Source organism: Odocoileus virginianus, chromosome 7, assembly GCF_023699985.2.
Source record: "Odocoileus virginianus isolate 20LAN1187 ecotype Illinois chromosome 7, Ovbor_1.2, whole genome shotgun sequence".
Classification (NCBI taxonomy): Eukaryota; Metazoa; Chordata; class Mammalia; order Artiodactyla; family Cervidae; genus Odocoileus; species Odocoileus virginianus.
Genome location: NC_069680.1, coordinates 59,853,296 through 59,875,030, shown reverse-complemented (window position 1 = coordinate 59,875,030; position 21,735 = coordinate 59,853,296). Strand labels below are relative to the sequence as shown.

Below are 21,735 nucleotides of genomic sequence, written 5' to 3'. Positions count from 1 at the left end.
ACTGGTCGTCGGTTGTGACAGCCCAATGGCCCACTTGCTCTTGTGCTTTTGAATATTCTTTCAGGATGTGTGTTTTGGTTTCATTTCTTTTTTAAAAAACTAATGGTCTTTGCAGTCCTGGCCATAAAACGCTTGGGTTAGGGATGGGCATGGAGTGGCCGGAGACTGGAAATTCTTGTGTGGCGGCCCCTGCTCTGCAAATTGCCCCCAAATGCTTTTTAAAGGTGGACGTTGTCAGAAAAAAACAAAGTCTGCCCACGTTCCCCTAGTCATCTGATTTCCCTCCTCCTTGGATTTCATGGGACAGATTGCCCTGTACTTCTTTGCTCCAGGGTTTGTACTTGCTGGGACAGTTTTCATTTTTCAAAGCTAAACATTCTCCCACATGTATTTCATTAAGAGAGTCCTTGCTAGATTTGAATTCTAGAAGTTACTGGTTTAGTCAAGAGGTTATAGCACAATTCACATTGAAAAGAGGAGAAACTGGGATAGAAAGATGCATAGGAAGCTCTGGAATCCAACTGAGGTGGCCTTCGGGGCAGGGAGAGAGGACAGCCTGGTGCCAGCCCTGGCTCCCCCTAAATGCCCACCTTGGCCATCTGGCTGGATAGAGCATCTCGCCTGAGCCAACAGCTATCCGAGGACCCATGGTATCCAGTACTCCATGCATCGATACCCCAGGCTACACTCCACAGGGGAATGTCTTTGAAGACTTTAAAGATGGGTCTCAGATGCCAGTATGGATCACAGAAAACAGCAGTATGGGATGCTATGTGATAACATGGGGCCTTCAACAGTTCTACATCTGAGGCTTGGACAATCAGACCAGCTATTTGCCCTCTCTATTTCCTCATCTATAAAATGGGTGTAATAGTACCTATTTTATTGAGACGGTGAACAAATCAAATGTATAAAGAGTTGCCTGGCATGTATTAAGGTCTCAGTGAGAGAAGGCTATGAGTACTATTTCTACTTTTGTCCCAAAGCCCCCATGGTTACTGGACCCAGCTTCTCTAGCACTCAGAAATAGTAACTCGGGGGGAAAGTAAAGCTTTTGAGTCTACTCTTACCAGGGGACAAAGCAGGGACAGTGGTCTTCAATGAAGGTGGTATGCAGGAGGATAACCAGTAAGCCAGGGGGCTGCCTTCCCATCCAGCCCCCCATTATGGGGCCACCAGTCTGAAGTCAGGTGCAACCCTGCAGGGCCTGCATGCTGTCATCTGCCTGCCTGGGGCCCGAGGAAGGGGTGCTTCACCCTCAGCCGTAGGTTAGACATGCTGAAGAGAGGCCTCCCATCCAGACACACCTGGTGGAAAGTGGCCACCCGCCCTCTCCTGTCCTTGGATTGAGGAAGAGCCTGTGAGAGAAAGGCAAAGCGAAAAAGAAATGAAAGGTACTTACCGGGAGGCCGGGTCTTCCAGCAGGACCCTGAAATTAAGGAGGAAAAGTGAAGTTTAGGAAGGTCAGGGTATTACAATATCTGATAGTTCCAACTAGCTGTGTGATCTTGGAGTCCCTTGTGCTCTATGAGCCTCTGTTATTTTATAAACAAAATGAAGACAGGGCCTTAATCACTAAACTTCCTTTCAGTTGTAGCATGCATTCAGTCACTCATTCATTTGTTCAGGAAAGCAGTTAGCAGAGATCTTCTCCGTGCTAGGCCCAGGGCCTGTGCAGGGAAAAGAAGACAAAAATGCCGCTTCATAACTATCCCTCAAGGAGCATCAGAGCTCCAGGCCTCACCAGCATGTCCCCTATCTCTGAGCCTCTGTGCCTCAGGGTCCCTACTCATGTGTTCTGGCCCTGGCCTGGGAAAGGGCCTGAGGGCCTGGGGCTTGGCCCTTCCTGTCCTACCACACAGGAGAAGCCAGACACCATCTCTGATGCAACCAGTCTGCCTGGGACACTTCTGGTGGACTTGCCCCATCTGTGCCAATGGACCGTGACCAGGGAGCAGAGGGTGGGAAAGGGTGGGAGCCTCCCTGGGGGGACCCCTTCCCCTCTGTTGGGATGGTGAGGGGAGCAGTGGGACTTCCTTCCTTTGATGCCTCTAACTGGCTTCAGGCCACCCTCTCTACAGTGAATTGGCCCTGAGAGTGAGCAGGAGGCTGGACCCCACCCCATGTGGCTCCAGAAGCCTGTCCTCACTGACCACAGCCATGTCTGTCTCAAACCCTTTATATGAATAACTCTAGGACTCTTGCCTAGCGCAATTCTGGGTGTAGACTAAAGACTCTCTATGATGGATCTAAAATCCCATTGAAAAGAGGAAAACATTCAACAAAGCATTGATCATCATAGTTATTCTCAGAGTAATATGCACAGGAGGGGGAGCAGGAATGCAGGAGCTTCTTAGAAACTCACATGTTTTTCCTTCTGGCCTCCAACTTCCAGATAGATCTGATACAAGAGGGTGGTGGAGAAACTGCTCTAGGTGGTGGGATGTCGTGGGGCACCCTGCAGAGGGTGGGAGGACTACCTGGAGATAGCTTTTGTGTTTTTTTTTTTTTTTTTTTTGAGAGAGCTTTTGGAGCCAAGCCCCACCCTGGCATGCCCAAGGCCTGGGGTCAGGAGAGACAGGGTCTTGGTAAGGGAGAAGCAGGCTTCAATTAACAGCAGGGCTCTGGGGTCAGACAGCCCAGCTGTCACTTACTAGTCAGTGACCTCAGGTAAGTCACTTGGCCTCCCTGTACCTCAGTTTCCTCATCCTGTAAATGGGAGAACAATCTCTACCTCTTGGGATCGAATGAGATAATGTATGTAGAGCATATGGCGCAGGGCTGGCAGGGGGCAAGCGCTGAGGACCACAGCCCTTGGAAAAGAAGAGGACTGGCTGGGAGGTGTGTGCAGCTAGGCCCCCTCTCTCCTTTCACGGGCACAGCCATCAGCTATGTTTCTCTCCTTCCAGCCATCCCACTCTTCCCAGAAACCCACGGCAACACCAGGAGTAGGTCTCAGGTTGCCCACCTGGAGACAAGTCCCTCTGCCCCAGGGCTGCTGAGCAAATGCAGGCAGTACCAGGAGTAAGGCCCCCTTCCTGGGGCCTTGTTTCTGAGGACGTCCGGGAGGTGGGGTGGGGAGCGGTGACGCCCTCACAGAGAACCGGGCTCAGGGGATGCTGGTTAGTGGCTCCACAGGTAGAGGGTCAGTGTCCACCCCTCTCTGCTGAGTTTTACCCCCGGGGCACTAAAAGGTAAGCTCCCAGGGCAGGCAGGGCACTTTCTATTTTGCTCATGGTTGTGTCCCCAGTAGGTCCTTAATTCATGTTTGTGAACAAATGAACCTGGGAATGCAGCTGCCTTCTTTCCCAGCCCCACAGAGACAGCCTGGGGGCCCCCTGGTGTCCTCCTTGATCCAGAGCTGCAGCGCTGAGCCAGTCCCTCTTCCCACCACTTCTACATGCCATCAGGGGGTGCGCCAACAAGGGGCGGCCACCTCCCTCCACCCCAAGAGGCAGGCGCACCCGTGGAGGGTTCCCAGCCTCACATAGGGGCTCTGACCCGGAGACGGACAGAGGGGCACTTTACTGACCGCTCTGTGTGCTGACCACCGACATCCTGCACGCGGGGGACGTTCTCCAGGGTCTTGGCAGCAGGTAAAGGAGGGCTTCACCTAACCCTCCCTGCTCCTGGGCTCCTGCCACAGCTCTGCTTTCCTGTTTGCTCTGTCCGCCAGGAAGCTCAAGGCTGAACCCGAGCCTTGTCTGCACAGGATGTTGTGGGGTCATCAGCTTGGATGCCCCTTGTTTTCTTGCCTCTGCTCTCCACACACCCACCCACTGTTTCCTTATCTAGTTTATGAGTCACTCCCAAATGTTCCTTGGAATAATGTAGGATAGAAATAAAATGAAGTAGTAAATTAATGAATAAAAATGCAAAGAATAACAATTTCCTCCTGAAAATCTTTGGGGAATCTTTGGGGATCATCTAGGGAAGTCTTCTGTTTCTAGAGTTTAAATGAGTTAACATATTTTACATGGAAAAGTATATACATAATTATACACACATAGAGGCATGTATAATATGTATACATATACACACATACCCATACATTATAAGAAAGAAAGAAAGATAGCACTAAGCTGTGTCCAACTCTTGTGACCCTATGGATTGTAGCCTGCCAGGCTCCTCTGTCCATGGGATTCTCCAGGCAAGAATATTGGAGTGGGTTGCCATTTCCTTCTCTAGGCCATACATATAATTATGTACATATTCCTTACAACATCTGGATGAGCCAGGTACTATTACCATTCTCATCTTATAGATGAGGAAACTGAGGCACAGAGAGGTTAAGTAATTTTCCCAAGGTCACACAGCTAGAAGTGGCAGAAGCAGGATTCGGACCCAGGTAAATTGGCTCCAGAGCCCATGCTTGTAATCACTTTATTACACTGCTTCCATAAAAATACAGCAGTGTCTAACACATAGTAAGTGTTAACTAGTATTTCAGCAAGCATCACTTTCAACCAAGGCTAGCAGCTGAACATCCTATATTTCCTCAAATTCCTTCAGAGTAAGAGGCACGTATACCTCCCTTGGTCACCTGTTTCAACCTCACAGTTGGCATCACTAAGACACTCTCTCTTAAATCTAGAGCCGGAATGGCCAACAACTGTCAGCTGTGGACTCCAGTAGACTGGTAGTGACTGAGTAAAGCTCTCTGTTGAGATGCCTCCTAATCGATTAGCAATGTCTGTCATGGGCAGCGGGGGGGGGGGGAGCAGTGGTGGGCACCAATTTTCTACCGCTCAGATGATCCCCGCTGCTACTTAAATCCATCCTCCACGGTTGTGTTCTCTCGGCGCTGACTGTCCTTGTGTCCACAGGAACTGGAGTCACCCCAGGAGGCGCCCCTTAGAAACACCCCAAGGGCAGCAGACCAGCCTTGTGATCAACTGCCATCTCCCTCTCCCTGCCTCTGGCCGGTGGCATTCTTCCATTGTGGGAAGCAGAGAGAACAGGCAAGGGGGTGATTTCCACTCTGGTTGGCTTCCAACTTCCTCCTCATCTTGTGGTTTCAGCCAGGGTTGGGTGAAGACTCAGGCCTCTTCTGTGTCAGTTTGAGAATTCAGGAGAGCTACCTGAGCCCCTGTCCCTCACTCCATGGGGCTGGGGGCTGGGTGGGCAGACTTTGGGAGGAGAGAATCATACCCACCCATGCATGCATCCGAGCTAAGTCGCTTCAGTTGTGTCTGACTCTTTGTGATCCCATGGACTGTAGCCCACTAGGCTCCTCTGTGCATGGAATTCTCCAAGCAATAATACTGGAGTGGGTTGCCATGCCCTCCTCCAGGGGATCTTCCTGGCCCAGGGATTGAACCCATGTTTCTTATGTCTCCTGCACTGGCAGGCGGGTTCTTTACCACTAGTGCCACCTGGGAAGCCCACTCAACCACCTCCCAATTTGCTTCCACCTTGCAGAGCCCTGCGCAGTGACAGCACCTTCCTGGCTGGGGACCATTGTGGGATAAGGCCTGTAGACGTTCTCAGGACACTGCGTTCCTGGGGAGCACAGCCCCCAAGTCAGGCAGGGACCCAGCGCTGACTCGGGTTAGCCAGGAAGCCTGGCTGTGGGGACCAGGTACTTGGGGGGAGGTCCCTGGAGTGGGGGAGGTGAGGACTCTTTCTGGCTTTGTCTGAAAAGAAAGGGAAAAGCAGCCCATTTCCAGCAGGTGGTCTGTCGAAGTTTCCTATGCAGAGTTTATTTTGGAAGATTGATGACAGGAATTGAGGTCTGACATCCAAAACATGCATGATAAATCAACCCTCCTCCTCTCAGGGAATGACAAGATTTTCCTCTCTCTCTAAGTGAGCAATGAGCAAGCTGGGCGGTATTGTCAAGCTGGATTCAATGTGCCTTTCAGAACATGGATGCAACGGAACATCATGGTCTCATTACAAACAGGGTAGCTGCTCTCCACGGTTCAGATCAAGACAACGACTATGGAAATGACTTCTCCGAGGAAGGGCTGGTGATATAGGCTTTCAGGATCCTTGAGAAAGATCTGATTTGGAGGGCTCAGCCCTTTCAACTCCAATCCCCAGCTCCCCGGGGGGTGACCTCTGGGCCTTTTGTTGAGGTATCAAATGCTGTCCTCAGAAGACACGCTCCTGTTCTCTGGATCCATTACTTCGGGGAGACAGTCTCCTCGGGCTCTTCTCAGGTTCTCTGGAAATGGCTCGGCTCCCCCGCCCTGCCCTGGACTCTAGGGCAACGCCAGGGGAAGGAGACCGACCGGCTGCCTCGACATTGTGTTGCTTCCCAATCTAACCCGCTGACACCACCCTCTTACATAAAAACACCACCACCAACAGCCACCACCTGCCTGAAGTGACTTGGCCAGGTGGAGCTGCCCACACAGAGGGGCGAAGACCACATCCTAGGAGCGGTCCACACTTAGAGCCACTCACCGACCTGTTTCCTCAAAGGGCAGGAGATCTTTCAAGGACCCAGACCTGAGTAGAGATGACCTCGTCTTCTAACACCTGGGGCTCCTTTGACTCCATTTGCTCTTCGGAGGACAAAGGAGCAGGCTAATAAGGGGGCAAGCCAGCCTTTCAGATTACATTCGGGGACAGGCTCCCCCCGGAACAACCTCTGTTTGGCCCTGGGGGCTGCAGAGGTGGATGGGAAGCAAAGTGACGGCCACGTCAACCTTCTGGGGGACACTGCAGACTTCAGTGCAGAGCATAAAGGGCTCAGACCCCCCACCCCGGGCCCGGTTACCAGCAGAGAGCAAGGCCTTTTGGACATTGGAGACCAGACTTCACAGGAGTACTTACAGGAGGCCCTGAAAGAGAGAGAGAAAATGCCAGGGTCAGTGTCACCATCATAAGGGCTGCCTTAGAAGGAGCGTCCAAGAATTCTTCAGCTGTGGGGTTTCCAGCTGGTCTCCGAAGTTTGCATTTTCCTGGCACTTTCACCAATCTAATCTCTTCCCCTTTTATTTCACCTCTGTATTTTGATCACTGGATGAGAAATCCAGAGGTCTGGGCCCCAGGTGGAGCTGGGCTGCGGCCCTAACTTCCAGTCCATACCTCAGCTGCCCACCCTAGGAAACAGGCTCTGAGGGACCTGCTCCAGTCTGTGCTCTTGGTGGCATTGCTAAATGTGGGGTGCTGGGCACCAAGGCACTTTGACAACGGTCAGAGTATTACAGAACCTGGAGACCGCGCTCATCAGCACGCCCGCTGTCTCATCAGCATGCTCGCACAGAATGCAACGGAAAACAGGCAGGAGCGGCAGGAGCCAAAGGAGGTTTTTCCCTGAGTTCCCCGCCTGATGGCTATCAGGCCTGTCCTGGTTTCTGGTAAGCTCTGAGTCAGGCTTTCTGCCCTCCTGGGTCCACTGCCCACTCCCTCTCTCACCGCCCACCTCTGTGCCCCGGCCCCACCCTCCCTTCAAGAGCCCTATCTCATTACTGGCAAGAGCCGAGAATTACAAATTCAAATGTTCCGCAAAAGGGGCAGGAGGATCGGTAGGGAGGTAAGGGAGAGAAAAAAGCAGCAGCCGAGAGATAGCAAACTGAAAGGCATCTCTGCAAACATGATTCACCAGAGCCCAGGGCCCGTGGGATTCCCGGCTGGGCCCCATGTGTCTGCCTAGCCCCTGGTGACCTGGCCACGTTAACACAGCTGCGACTCCTGTCGCTTCTTTTATGCTTGGCCAATAAAGACTCCTTATATTTCCCCTGGCTCCTCGTGTTCCCAAAGCCAGCTTCCTTCTCTCTGCCTTCATCTGCCTGCTTCTCCATCCTGATTCCCTTCCAGGAGGAAACAGCCTCTTTCATGCTGGCCTCTGTCAAGCCATCACATTAAAGGAAACAGAATTTTTTTTTTAAGAAAAAAAAAAAAAGAGTCAAGAGGGGTAGTTCCCGGCTGAGGAGGCCCCAGGCAGGCCGGCAGTGAGGCTTTAGAACTGCAAGAAGGAGGGAGGTCGAGGGAAGAGGGGACATCTGGGACCTATTAGATGGAGGGGCAGGGGAACGTCACCCACAATCTGAAAATATCCCCCGAGTGCACTAGCAAAAGGGGCCCAGCCCAGCTGGAAAGTCCGTGCCTCCTGGCCCGGGGAAGTGTCCTCGTGAGAAACAGGCTGGTGACAAAGTTCAGTCCACGGCAATCTGGGGATGGTTTCAGCCACATGGAGTGCAGATGCCCTGCACCCGCCAGGCTCCCAGCACACAGGCTTTGGGGGCGGCGTCCCTGGTGACACAGCAGAGCCCCGGCGATGGCGCTGTCTGCTGTTAGTGGCCTTAGCCACGCAACTGTCACCAGATGCAACCGGTAAGCCAACCTGAGACTTGGCACTTAGGTCCCACCCAGAGGAGAGGTTTGCTGGGTCCTGCCGAGTAATATAAATGCTACTGCTGATTTCAAGGGTTTTTATATTACCGCCACCACCACCACCGCTGCACCTACCACTGTGGTCCTTACGACATGCTGGGCACAATTCTAAGTGTTTTCCACTACAGAGTAGATTCTGTTATACCCATCTTGTAGATAAGGAAATTGAGGCACAGCACAAAACCCCCAAGATCAAGCTGATAGTAACCGGTGGAGCTCCTGTCTCCTCATTCACGCCTTTTACTCAAAAAGCAATCCATATATACCTATGGCCCATTTGTGTTGATGTATGGCAGAAACCAATACAATATTGTAAAGCAATTACTCTTCAATTAAAAATAAAGTAAAAAGAAAAAAGCAATCCACCTCACCGCCAAATTGCCCACAGACCGCTTCCGTCCTCTCCCCGGATGCCCACTGTGTTCAGCCTCTGGCTTCTCTCTCTGGTCCCCACCCTCTCATCTCTCTTTTATGGGTCGCTTTCCTATGCAAGGGAATGTGGTTCTGTCAAGCTCTTCCAGGCTAGCGTTCCCCCATGTGCCACTCACACAGACTTCAGAATGGAAAAAGCCTGTGTTTGTCGGTTGATTCTGTGCCTTAGGAAGGGGAAGAGGGATAGAGGACTTACCAGAAAGACTCTATCATTAACAGTTTTTCCCTTGTTAAGGATAATCCTCGAGGGTCCCCCTGGAAAATCTGTAGGCTCCCTGGAAAATCTAACTGCAGCCCTACCCCTGCCAGCTTCCATCAGAGCTCTGGATTTCAGAGAGCATGCTTCACCTAGCACCATGCTCAATGCCCCGCGGCTCCCAAGCAGCTTGGGAGCCGAGGGCTTTGTGAAATCAGCCATGCCTTGATGCCACTGGTGGGTCTCCCATGTGGGTCACTTGGCCATGCTCAGGCATAGTTGACCGGTCACCCTGGCCAAGCACCATAAGAGTCACCCCAAGGCACGGCCAAGTCCCCATTGTACAAATGAAGAAGCAGAACCCGGGCAGGGGGGAGCGGCCATGCAGGGTCACCACGTGGATGGGTGTCAGGGATGGGTCCAGAACCCAGGTCTCCTTAACCCCCCATCCGGGAGGTTTCCTACCAGGCCACAGTGCCTCTCATGGCCTGGGTAGTCGATTTTCTCACTCACCACCTCAGTGAGGCCACACTTGCCCTTCCTAGGGATTGGCTGATCTCCTCCAACCAAGACAGTCATGTTCCTCCTGAAGGGGCACGTAGGGATGGACTCCAGTAAAGAATCCCGGGTAGTGTTCTATGTCACACCTTTTTTCCATCCATTTTTAGCATGCTCATTTATTCACTCAGCAAACATTTAACAAAAGCCTACAGTGTATGGTAAGCTGTGCTTGGCTATGGCTCTATAAAGATGAATAAGGCACAGTCGTTGCCTGTGAGGAAGGAAAACTTCATTTTTTAATTACCTAATATCTACCAGGCCTGATGCGCTAGTGACACAGATATGAATAACTCATTTCCTCCTGTTGAGAAATCAAGAGTTTCCTATGTCAGAGAGCTGGAGAGATTCCAGAGAAGAGAACTAAAATGAACAAAAGGATTTAAGAGAGGTAGGTTTGCTGTAGGAGGATTCACTCACTCACTCAATCAACATCTACTGAGTGGCTATGATGTTGCAGACATAATGCTAAACACAGTCCTTATAACAGCACGTTCAATCCTTATAACAACCACATGAGGTTGGCATTATCCTCATTTCACAGATGAAGAACCTGAGGCTTCGAGGTTAAGCAACCTGCCTAAGGTGGTCTCCCTGTCTTAAATGGCAGCATCTGTTATTTTTTAGGCTTAATTTCCATGTAGCAGAGCCTGGATTTGAACCTGGTCTCTCTTTCCTGGAAGACTGTGCTTTCCAGACTGGAGGTCATGAAGGTCACCAGGGCTGGAAGGGGCAGCCTTCTAATTTGGGCAGGTAAGGCCCCTCCTCCTCCCTTCCTCACTAGCCCTCCCCTTCTACTAACCCTCCTCCCCAATCCACCCGCCCCCCCCCCGCCACCCCAAAACATAGAAGGCTCTGCCCTATCCAGACCTTGGATCCAGTCCTGATCCTGAAGAGAGAGGAAAAGGGCCGCAGAGTGTGCCCGAGCTCAACATCATATGAGCTGTGATCTGGCCCTGTTTGACTGCTGGGCTCCTAGCAGCTGGGGTCCTAGCCCCAACCCATGCCGCTTGGTGCTTGCTGCCAGGCTGCCTGCAGCTGACCACCTGCCACTTGTCTCCGCCACGTGCCGGCCCACCCATCCTGCCAGGACAGATGCTCTGCATCCCAGGCTCTCCTAGGACCTGGGTGACTAACTGCAGAGCTGGTCTCGCTCTGTTAATCGGGGTGGATCTTGTCCCTCACGGAACAGTTGGCGATATCTGAAGACATTTTTGACTGTTACTACTGGGAGGCTGCTTCTGGTTTCTAGTGGATAGAGGTCAGGGGTACCATTAAATACCCTACAATGTACAGGGAAGTTGCCTATAAGAAACCAATATCTGACTCCGAATGTCAAAAGTGTCAAGAGTGAGGAATCCAGCACGGACTAACAGAAGAAGTCCTGTCTCCAGGTTTCCCACGTGCCTGTAGTCCTGCCTGTGCTCCTAGGTTGAGGCCCTGGTCCTCACTCTACCTGTGGTTTGCCAACTTTGAGGATCTTCTATATGTTAGCCCATTCTCCCTCCACTCAAGACCTTGCTAGGGCAAATGACAATTCATTTATTGAGCAATTATTCTGTGCCTGACACTATGCAAACAATTTTACATACCTCCCAATGAATGAGCAAAGTAGCTACTATTATTACTATTCCCATTCCACAGATAGAAAAGCTGAGGCCCCAAGAGTATGTATTTATGGTCACAGAGTCATGCATTCCTGAGCTGGTCCTCAACATGCAGGCATGCGGAACACTACTGTGGCATGAACACAGCTTGGCACAGCCTCTTAGGACCACGAGGCTCCCAAGCTTGAAGAGGACACACACATGGAGCGGAAATGACGAAGCAACCTCCACGTTAAGGAGTGCTGGCAAACGGAAACATGAGTAGTTTAAAAACTACTGAGAGAACTTGGTCAGTGACAGGTGTGATGCCCTATTAAGGGAAACTGAAATGAGGCAGCCTCTGCCCTTGGAGACTGACATCAGAGAAAACAGGAAGCCCTTCTTCTGTGCAACCCCACAGTGGGGATACTGGCTTTTCAGGGATGGTCACTGCAAATTTCTGGGCAGAGCATCTGGATTTGGTGCCCTGGAAGCATGTCTGACGAACCATGCTTAGTGAACTGATGCTAAGACCCTGTGTCTTAGCTCACCGAGCTTCACCACAACCCAAGTCTCATTTTATAGATCTGGAAACTGAGGCTTAGAAAGGATGTAAGTCACCTATGGTTCATGGCTGATAAGAGATAATGAGTTCTAGTCTGGTGCCCTTCCTGGAGCAGCCCACCACTGGCAGAGCTTTGAGAGGTGGCAGGCTTTACAGTTTTTAGAAAAAATATATAAGTACTCAGATGGTATCTTGTGAGGGCTGGTCATGCTCATCTCTTCCCAACTCTGCTTTCAGTGACTTCACATTGGCAGCTAGAAATCAACCACAGTAGATAGGAGTATTCACACCACAGAAATTGGCAAAAACTACAAAGCAGCCTCACCCTGACCCAAGAGCCAACTGTTAACCATGTTCCAGCACACTGCAGCTCTGATCTGTCCCATGATGATGTCAGCCACAAGGCATCTCCAGACCTTTCCAGCTCAGGCTGATGAAGAGCAACAGGTCCTGAGAGGGGTGAGCTAAAATCACACGTACCACACTCTCTATTTCTGCACTCGTGGCAGACATTGCTAATCAATCACAGCTAGTCTTCCCCCAGCGAGCCTTGACAAAGTTTCATAATTTTTTCCAACATGGCTACTATCAATCAGCATAAGCTGGCACGTGAGATGAAATCCATTAGTCATCTTGGAACTAGAGCCATCTGGCGGGTGAGACACAGGAAATCAAGTATGGAAGCATGGGGATTATTTTCTGACTAATCGGGCAGGGCTGGGCTAGCCTTGATGGGCAGTGAGGCTGGGTACCCTGGACTCTCCAGCCATACCTCATGCCAGGGGTAGGAACTAACATCAGTTGCAGCCCTTTCTCCATCCAATTATCAAGACTTGCAGAGGGACTGGGAGGGGTGAGCAGAAAAGGGACAGGAGCCAGTAAGATCCCCTCCAGTTTGGTTCACGTCCTGGTCCCAAGAGGTCCCTGGATGACTTACTGCTGCTACATCTGGAGCCACCGGAGGGCAATTTGAATGGCCATCTTCCTGCAGACACCATGATGGGGCCTGGGGCCAGCTCTGATGGCTCCTGGACCCCTCTGCCCTTGGCAACATCCCCCCCTTCACCATGGACGTTGCCCCCCTTCCTTGACCTTGCTCCCCATCTTCTTTGGGAAGGGCCTGGGGACAGGTGGAGGTGGTGGGATGGGGGAGGCTCAGGTGCCCTGCCCTGTACTTCTGGATGTGTGTGGGAGGGGTGCCTAGGTAGCAGAGTCTCTCCTTGTCTCCCTAGCATTCATTCTCCCTTCCTCCTTCCTACAGAACCCCAATTTTATTCTAGTCTCTATCCACTCTTCACATAGCCCCATGTCTCCAGGGAAGCCAATCCCAGGACTGACTGGGAACGGGTGAGGGTAAGTATCTGGGGTCAAGAACTCTCAAGAAGATGGCTCTGGTTGTGGGTTGGTCAGTCTGTACAGCCAAAGAGGAAGCCCACAGCCAAGGATGCTGAGGGGCGGGACAACTTCTTCCACTACTGCAGCTCCCACCACCCCAGACCCCCACGTGCCTCATGATGGGGAAGCAGCCCTGGGGCTCCAGGAAGTGGTCCCAAGGGCTGTGGGCTGGCAGAAGGCCACAGAAAAGGAGGAGAAGGCTGGGTGTGGGGACTTGGCTTCAGGGGCTCTACCCAGGGGACAGAGGGCAGCACCAGCCCCTGCAGAATGGACAATGGCTCTGACCAAAGATGTCCACAGGCCACACCTGTGTCCCCTCCCCAGCACCATGACAGCTGTAACCCTGGGAGGATGAGAGAGCAGGGCTGGTGTCCTGAACTGACCAAGCGATGAGCCTAAAGGGCTAAGTATTAAGCAGGACGTGGCTGAGTTTCTCTGGGTTATTTCTCTCACCCTCAGCAGAGGAAGGGGCTTGAGAGCAAAACAGCGCAGTATGAGGCGGGGGAAGACAACCGCATCTTTGTACACGTGAGGGGTGTCCCCTGCATGCTCACCGCATGAGTGAGCATAAACACCTGCTCAGCACCGGCTGCCTGTGGGCTGCTGTGCTGGACATGGTGAAAGTCAGACACCGTCCCTGGTCCCGGGAGCTCCTCTAGCTCAGGAGGTGCCTCCCCCCGCCAGTGACACCTGGACACTCTGTCCCTCTGCTTGAACATCTGCCAACTTCTTCCTGCAGACGGAAACCAGGGACCCCCCCCAGAGTCAGACTGTGGCTGTCCCCCTGATTTCAGGTGCTGACTTTCATCCAGATTAGAACCAGGTCGGCTTCGGGTCTTGGAGGGATGCTGTCCTCTCTCCCTTGGGGCCCCACCTACCTGGGTGCCCACTCCCCAGTGAGCTCCTGCCTGGGGTGCTGTGTGCCTGGACTTGGCTGCTCCATGGACACAGAGCCCTCGGCCCTCTCAAGGCTCCTGTCTTACCTTTCCTCATCTGACCCACAAGACAGCCCTGAAAGGTTGCAGCAGGTATCAGTAGCCCCATTTAATGGGTGGGGGTCTGGGGTTCAGGCAGGAGAAGTGTTGCCCAGTGAACTCGGGTCTCCCCCTCTGGCTCCAGCCCCTGGGCAGCCTGCTCACCTGCAGACTTGAGCCAATGGCCAGTGACTGCCCAGGGAGGGGCAGTGGCCTTAACAAGACCCTTGACTGCCTTTCTCTTCCTATCCCCCTGCACTTGAGCCCTGAACTGGGGCTTTCTTTGTCCCTTCGCTTGTCATGTTGGTCCTGCAGGAGGACAAGCCTCTGATGCATCACCCCTCTGACCCCAGACCTTCTTCCTGTCACCAGATCTGGCCACTGTGTCTGATGTTCCTGTGACAGGCCCTGCTCTGGGCAGCTCAAACATCACAGCTCTGCTGGCCGGGCCCCACCAGGCAACTGCTGGAGGTGGGGAGGGGAGGGTCGGTGAGGGTTCGAGACCCTGGTCAGACCCACAATGGGACATTACCCGCCCCCCTCCCCGGAGGCCCAGGAGAGTCCATAGGTTTCTTAGGTTTTGCCTTTACAACAAGGCCTCTAGCTTCCAAGGATGAACTTTTTTTATATTAAAGTCACAGTTATTGACAACACTTTGTGGGGCTGGTATCCTGAGTTTTGTCTCATCATGGTTATAAATACTAATATTTTAGTAAGGACTCAGCAACCTCCATCAAGAGCCAAGCATGTTTTACATCATCTCATCTACTCTTCACAACAGCCCTGCAAAGTGACACTACTATTATCCACACCCATCAGAGGAGGAAACTGAGGCAGAAGTCACATCAGTGGCTTTGGTCATAGAGCCGGAGCCCAGGCAGCTCTGCCAGGTCCTTAGTGGCAGAGCTGTGCATTACATCACTGATTAGCCTCCACAACCCTGACAAGCAGTTTCAGCTCTCATTGCTCCATTTTACAGATGGGTCTCTTGAGGCACAGAGAAGTTAAGTAATTTATCCGATGTCACACAGCTGTTAAGAGCCTGGCATTTGGTATCAGTTATACCGTAGAGCTCTCCTTTTCAACACCTATATTTATTGCTTCAGTGAAAGCAAATAAAAAAAAAAAGTCAACAAGACTTAGGTGATGGGGTGAGAAAGCTAGACTGCTGAGAATGAAAATCTGCAATAAGTCCTTTCTAGTCCCTTTGATAGGGAAGGAAATGGCTACCCACTCCAGTACTCTTGGCTGGGAAATCGCATAGACAGAGAAATCTGGCTGGCTACAGTACATGGGGTCTCAAAAGAGTTGGACACGACCAAGAGGCTAAACAACAGTTCCTCTGAGGATTGCATGGTCATTCAGAACACTCTCATCTCTCTTCAAGTTGGGTCCTCAAGCACCCCCACTCAAGGCTGACTGTTAACCCCACTGAGACACTGCCTGTCTGAGCAGGAACTACAGGCAGCCCCACACACACTCAGTCCATAACTTCATTGTCACTTTATTTAGAAGCAGAGGGACAGAAAGTTGACAACTTGTACTTCCCACTTATGCAACTGGGCTCCTGCCCAGAGTCATGGGTAAGAGCATGGGCTTTGGAGCCAAATGGTCACAGGTTCAAATTCCAACTTTGCTACTTGCTGGCTGTGTGACCTTCAGCAAGTTGCTTAACCTCTCTGAGTTCCAGTGTCTTTTCCTACAAAATGGGGGTAATGATATTATCTGTGTGCCTAGTTGCTCAGTCGTGTCTGACGCTTTGTGACTCCATGGACTATAACTTGCCAGGCTCCTCTGTCCACAGGATTCTCCATGCAAGGGTATTGGAATGGGTAGCCATTCCATTCTCCAGGGGATCTTCCTGACCCAGAGATCGAACTCAGGTCTCCTGCATTGGCAGATGGATTCTTTACCATCTGAGCCACCAGGGAAGCCCAATCATATTATCTATCTTGTTGGATTTCAAGGAGTAAATGAAAGAATACAGATAAAAAGTTTAACACTATTCCTGGCTTAGAGTAAGCATATATAGTAAATGATAGCTATGATAATTACTATGGTTATGAACTTGGAAAAAATGACCTCCTGTCCCAGAAGGGTATGATGCCTTCCTCCATTCCAACCACAAGTATGGCTAACACAGAGAACTCTTCCCATTCTTCAGGCACTGTTCTTAGTGTTTTATGGACATGACTGTATTCAGCTCTTAAAAACATTATAAGATGGATAACTTTGTGACCCTCATTTTACAGATGAGAAAACTGAGGCACAGAGAGGTAATATGTCCTGTGTGGGGTCACAGCTGGTGACCCAGGAGCCAGGCTGTTAGTTTCCATGCTACCCTGCCTCCCAGATGAGTCCCTGAAACCCTGGAAACCGCAAAGAACAAACAGGCAGGGGTCAGGGTAAGCTGAGATGAGCAGAGCAGGATGGACGGGGCTGGGCCACCATGTGAATGAAATAGTATGACGTCACCAGCGTTGACCCCTCAGGATGAATCACGCATTTTCTTGCTTCCTTGGACACTTCCAGGTTGGGGTCAGAAGCAGAAGTCCCGAGTGAGGAAATCTCGGGACAGGTCTTGCTGACGGAGATTGCAGGCCCAGCTCTGCAGACGGAGGCCAAGGGCAGGCATTGTTCTCTGGCTGCCAGTTTCCTGAGTGGCGTCCCGCACAGAGCAGAGGGGCTGGGCTGCTGGAGCACAAATGGGGGCAGTGAGGCCAGGGAACGGGGAGAGGTTTTCTATCAAGACATTCCCTGCAGTGTCAGGGTGACAATCAGTCAGGGCTGGGGTGTCCATCAGATGCTGCTGGCTCTGACCTGTATTTTGATAAGGATCGAGAGTCCCACTTGAACTTATCACCCTTGTCTGACTCTGGCAAGAAGCCATGAGATCCTCCCACAAGCTCTGGACAGCTCTCCCAAGGAGAGTTACTTCCTGCCCCGCCCCCATCCCTCACCTTGGGTCTTTCCCAAGAAGTCAGCAGTTGTGCAAGCGATGCTCCAAAAGGCACACAGAGTTCTCCAGCAGAGGTCACAGCATGTACACCGCAGCTCCACAGCACCTCCTCCAGGCAGTTGGCTTTGATTTACTACAACCCCAAAGTACTATGCACAATTCTCTCAAAGTTCTTAAAATATTTAGTTAGCTATTGTTCTCATTTCTATGTGAGGATGCCAATTCCATGTTTTTATTTTTTGTCTTTTCTGTTAGACTCTAAGATTTCTGATGGGTGCAACCGTTCATTCATTAGTCACTATTCTAAGGGAAGTTGAGGAAGATTAGATGCTGCCAACTTCAGAGCCTATAAGAAGCACGACAGGCAATGAATGAATGAAGAGAGCCAGGTGTAGCACAAAAGGGAGTGGTAGTGACTGTGGCAAAGTGCCAAAGGCTTGCTTGTGCGCCTAAGATAGAGTCGCTGCCTATCAGTTCCAGCCAAGCACAGCCAGGAGGGGATGCAGACACACTATTGTCAGATCTTGGAAATAAGCAAGAAAAACTCACATTGGGTATTTCATGTAAAATCTTCTGATTTCTAAATGCTGATACTAATTTAAGTTAAAAAACAAACAAACAAACAAACTACTACTCTGCAAGCTAAACAAAGCTGCATTTGGTCTTCAAGCTGCTAATTCACAATTCGTAACCTCTGGAAACCTTCCAGACCTGATATGTTCCAATTCCACAGCCCAGAATATGTGCTCATATTGCTGAGGATATGAATGGGTGGCTGGGTGAGTCGATTGGCTGTCACTGAGCTAGGAGTCTGTGAAGAAACAGTGTCCTAATAGTATTTGCAAACTGAGCTTATGTTTGAGAGTTAGCTTTAATCAAGTGTGGAATTGTTTAGCTATGCCCACTTCAGGCATGTTTACACTCACCCACTTTTGCTTCCCTTCTCTTGCTGGATGTGGAAGCCCAGAACTGAAGACTAGCACTGAACAAGTCCTAAGCCTCAGGGTGGCAGGTAAGTTAGAAAGCTGAGTTTTACTCAGGCTTGGAGGTAAAGCAGGGTTGTGTTGAACAGTGATTGAGATTAATTAACAATTAGTGAGATGCTTAATTGCCCTGGGTATCTACTTTTCTTAAATCTTACTTTAAATTGAACACAATTAAAAATATGCACTGTGATGAATAATTAATAAATGTTAATGTTTGGTCAAAATTCAGAGTGTTTAACTTTTAAAAATAGCATAACCAAGTGAAAAATCTGCTTGTCTCTATCTCTCAAATAACTATGTCTCAAGCACCTGTGCTATCTGCCTACAAGGTCATGGTTAAGGTGAGCATATTTAATTGTGGGTCATTTGTTGCTGTTAGTTGGTAAGTCGTGTCCAACTCTTTGCCACTCATGGACTGTAGCTCACCAGGCTCCTCTCTCCATGAGATTTTCCAGGCAAGAACACTGGAGTGGGTTGCCATTTCCTCCTCCAGGGGATCTCCCCGACCCAGAGATTGAAGCCTTGTCTCTTACATCTCCTGCATTGGCAGCAGATTCTTTACCACTGAACCACCACAGGACGTCCCTGTGGGCCATTTAGCCATAATGAAATTTATAGTCTCAGGGGCAGCAGACTGGCATTACAGCATGGGCCTTCTTCCATGCCACCTGCCTGGACAGTACCACCAAACCCTCCGAACAGGATAACAGTTAGTGTGTGCCAGGTAGTAGACTGGGCATTTCCTACTCACTATCTCTAATCCCTATAACAACAGTATATCTGCATACATTCTAATTTACCAGATGAAAATTCCAGGGCTCAGTAAGGTGAAACAGATTTTCCAAGGTCAAATAGCTAATAAATGATGGAGGTAGGATTCTCTCCTGGGCCCATCAGACTGCGGAGACCATTCTCTTTCCACACCAGCACCCTCCCTAAGGAACTGGGCACACCCACTCTCCCTTATATGGAACAAAGTTGTCTGGTACCCAAGATTCTACAGGGATGCACTGGCAGGGTTGAGGTCAAAGTCCAGATGTCAAACTCCTATTTGTAGTACCAGACTACTCTGGGATAGAAACTACCTGGGATACATACCACTACTCATCTATCCAGGGCCCAGGGCAGACATAACTAATCTATCTCTATGCTGCTGATACTTTTGGCAGCCACAACCAGTTAATCACAGCTGGCCCCCATGAACAAACATATTTGCCATCCTTGGCCAGGAAAGAACTCTCATAAATGGAGGATGTAGAAGCTCTAACCAGAGTCTGGTGGCAAGCAGAGATAGATGGAAACCACTATCTTTTGAACTGAAAGAGCCTTAAACATGTGATAGGAGAAAAGACAGAAGGAAGGAGAAAGGATGAAGTTGGGCTCTGTCTGTGGTCTTATATCCCAACCCAGACAGGCGTGGGGGCCGGCCTGGTTTGCACAGCAAGCTGGGTGACCTCACGGGTCTGTGTTGGGGCCGCGGGGTGGTTGTGGTGAAGAGGGGCCAAGGAACTGGATACATCTGAGCTGAGAAGAGTGAAAACACTTTGGATCCCGCATTTGGCTTTGCTTTCTAAAAAGAGTTTGGTTTGTTTTTCTGGCATTTATTTATTGTTAAAACAGCTCTTCAGGAACATTAAAGGACATTTTGTGAAAGAAAAGCATCACCCCCCCGAGCCCCCTGCTCACACACAACTGTTTCCATTTTCCCTTCTTCCCTCTGATCCTCCTTCACATGCATACCTAGGCAGGGCTGAAACCAGCCAGCACGCAATAGGGAATGCCTGCTTCTTTCATTCAACACAACAAGGTAATCACATTCCCACATTTGTGCTGCCTTCCAAATGACATCTTTTAAATGACTACACAATATACCGTGATTGGCCTAGAGTTGCTGGCTACTAGGTCTGGAAGTCTCTATGTTTTTTATATTTTATGCTACAATGAATATCTTTGTGCATTTAGCATTTTTGATAACTTTTCTTAGGCTAAGGAAGCAAGACTATTGGGTTGATATGAAACCTTGTGTGAATACCACTCTGACTTTCTGCCCTTGCTTTTGACCTCACATGTGTCTAAACTCTTGAGAGTTTTCAAAGTGCTGTCCCTCAGCTGGGAGGTGGGGAAGCCCACTCCAGGCCTCGATGGAGTCTTCGCTTGCTTTTCACGCTCCTCTTGCAAGGTTCCTGCAAGTCCATAAGCCCTGCCTGCAGGGGTGGGGGTTGCACGTGGAGAGGGGGTGGGATGCGGAGCCCACAGGAAAATGGGGACATGGCATCAAGGGGAGGGTGAAGCCTCTCTGGTGGTCACCAGCGTCCCCTCCTTATGCAATGCCGCTTCCCGACAGGAGGCCCTGCCTGACTTTTTAATTAAGAGAAGATGCTGTTTAGAGGGGGTGGTGGCGGGGGGAGCCTGGGAGCCCAGGCCATCTTATCAGGTGCTGATTCCCAGGACAAAACAGCAGAGAAGCCTCTACCCACCATACACAGCCCCTCCACCCCGCTCCTGCAGCTGGGCAGCCTGAGGCCAGGGTTTCCATGGGGCGGGGTGGGGCGGGGGGGCAGGCTGGCGTGAGAGCTCTCTTGGAAGGAAAGGCTGGGTGGTCTCCAAAGCTCTGGTCCCCTTCTGCCTGAGGCGCCAGGAAAGCACAACAAACACAGGCTGAGCAGCTTCAGCCCCGGCTCAGCCCCATTCCCCGGCTCAGCCCCAGCCTGGCCCCCGCCCGGCCCTGCCCAGCCTCAGTTGCTGAGTCCACATTGGCTGAGAGCACCACTTCATTGCCCGGGAGAGGTTTGCCAGTTTCACCCATCTAGTCCCCCCTCCTCTCCCATTCAGCCCACTGGGGGCTCAGGATTGGGTGGGTATGACTGTAGGCCACACCCACGACCTCACCTCCAGCCCACTGTTTCAGCCTGTGGTTCCACAGAGCTGCAGGGCTTCTGCCCCACACACAGGGCTGGAGACCACCCTGGGTTCACACCAGCCCAGGAGAGTCCTAGCCAGCCCATAGTCGATGGTTACTTATAGAGCCCTTGCTTTCTATGTCAGACACTGTCCTGAGCTGATGCTGGGGCTACAGAGGTGAACAAGACAGAGTCCTGACATGAGACCTTGGGCAAGTCAACTTCTGACTTCAGAGTCCTCATGGATACATGGGGGCACTGTGAGAATTAAGTGAGATCATATATGTGAAGTGCTTAAACCAGTACCCAATATACAGCAAGTGGTATGTAAATGTTAGATTTTTACATTGTTATTATTCTTTCTAGTTGTAAGCGATAAGCAAACAAAAATCAGAAATAAATGAGAAAAATCCAGGCATTGGTAACTGCTGTGAAGAAGTTAAAATATGGTAATGTAATGAACAGAGGCTGGAATTTGAGAAAATGTGAAAATGCTTTAGCTTAGGTGGTGGAGGAAGGCCTTTCTGAGGAGATAATACTGAAGCTGGAACTTCAAAAATGAGAAGGAGCCAGTGTGAGAGGGTCCAAATGATGATTATTCTATATAAACCATGTAGCAAGTGCAAAGGTCCTGAGGTAGGAACAAACTTGGGTGTCTAGGAAACAGAAAAAAGGCCTTTGTAGCTAGGGCTGCCATGTCTAATTCGGTAGCCTTTAGTCACCTGTGGTCATTAAAATTAAATTAAAGAATTCAGTTCTCAGTCTCACTAACCACATTTAAAGTATTCTATAGCCACATGTAGCTAATATCTACTGTATTGGATAGCTGCGGCTGCTG

General features: G+C 50.6%; 1 protein-coding gene across 1 annotated transcript in view; it reads right to left on the bottom strand.

Annotated features, from left to right (window-relative positions):
• COL13A1 (collagen type XIII alpha 1 chain) overlaps nt 1-21,735 on the bottom strand; it is a 149,203-nt gene that overhangs the window by 80,471 nt on the left and 46,997 nt on the right. The window contains exons 3-4 of the mRNA XM_070469837.1: nt 6,457-6,512; nt 1,403-1,429 (exon numbers count right to left, since the gene is read on the bottom strand). Of these exons, the coding sequence (XP_070325938.1) occupies nt 1,403-1,429; nt 6,457-6,512 (83 nt within the window). The remainder of the gene's footprint in view (nt 1-1,402; nt 1,430-6,456; nt 6,513-21,735) is intronic.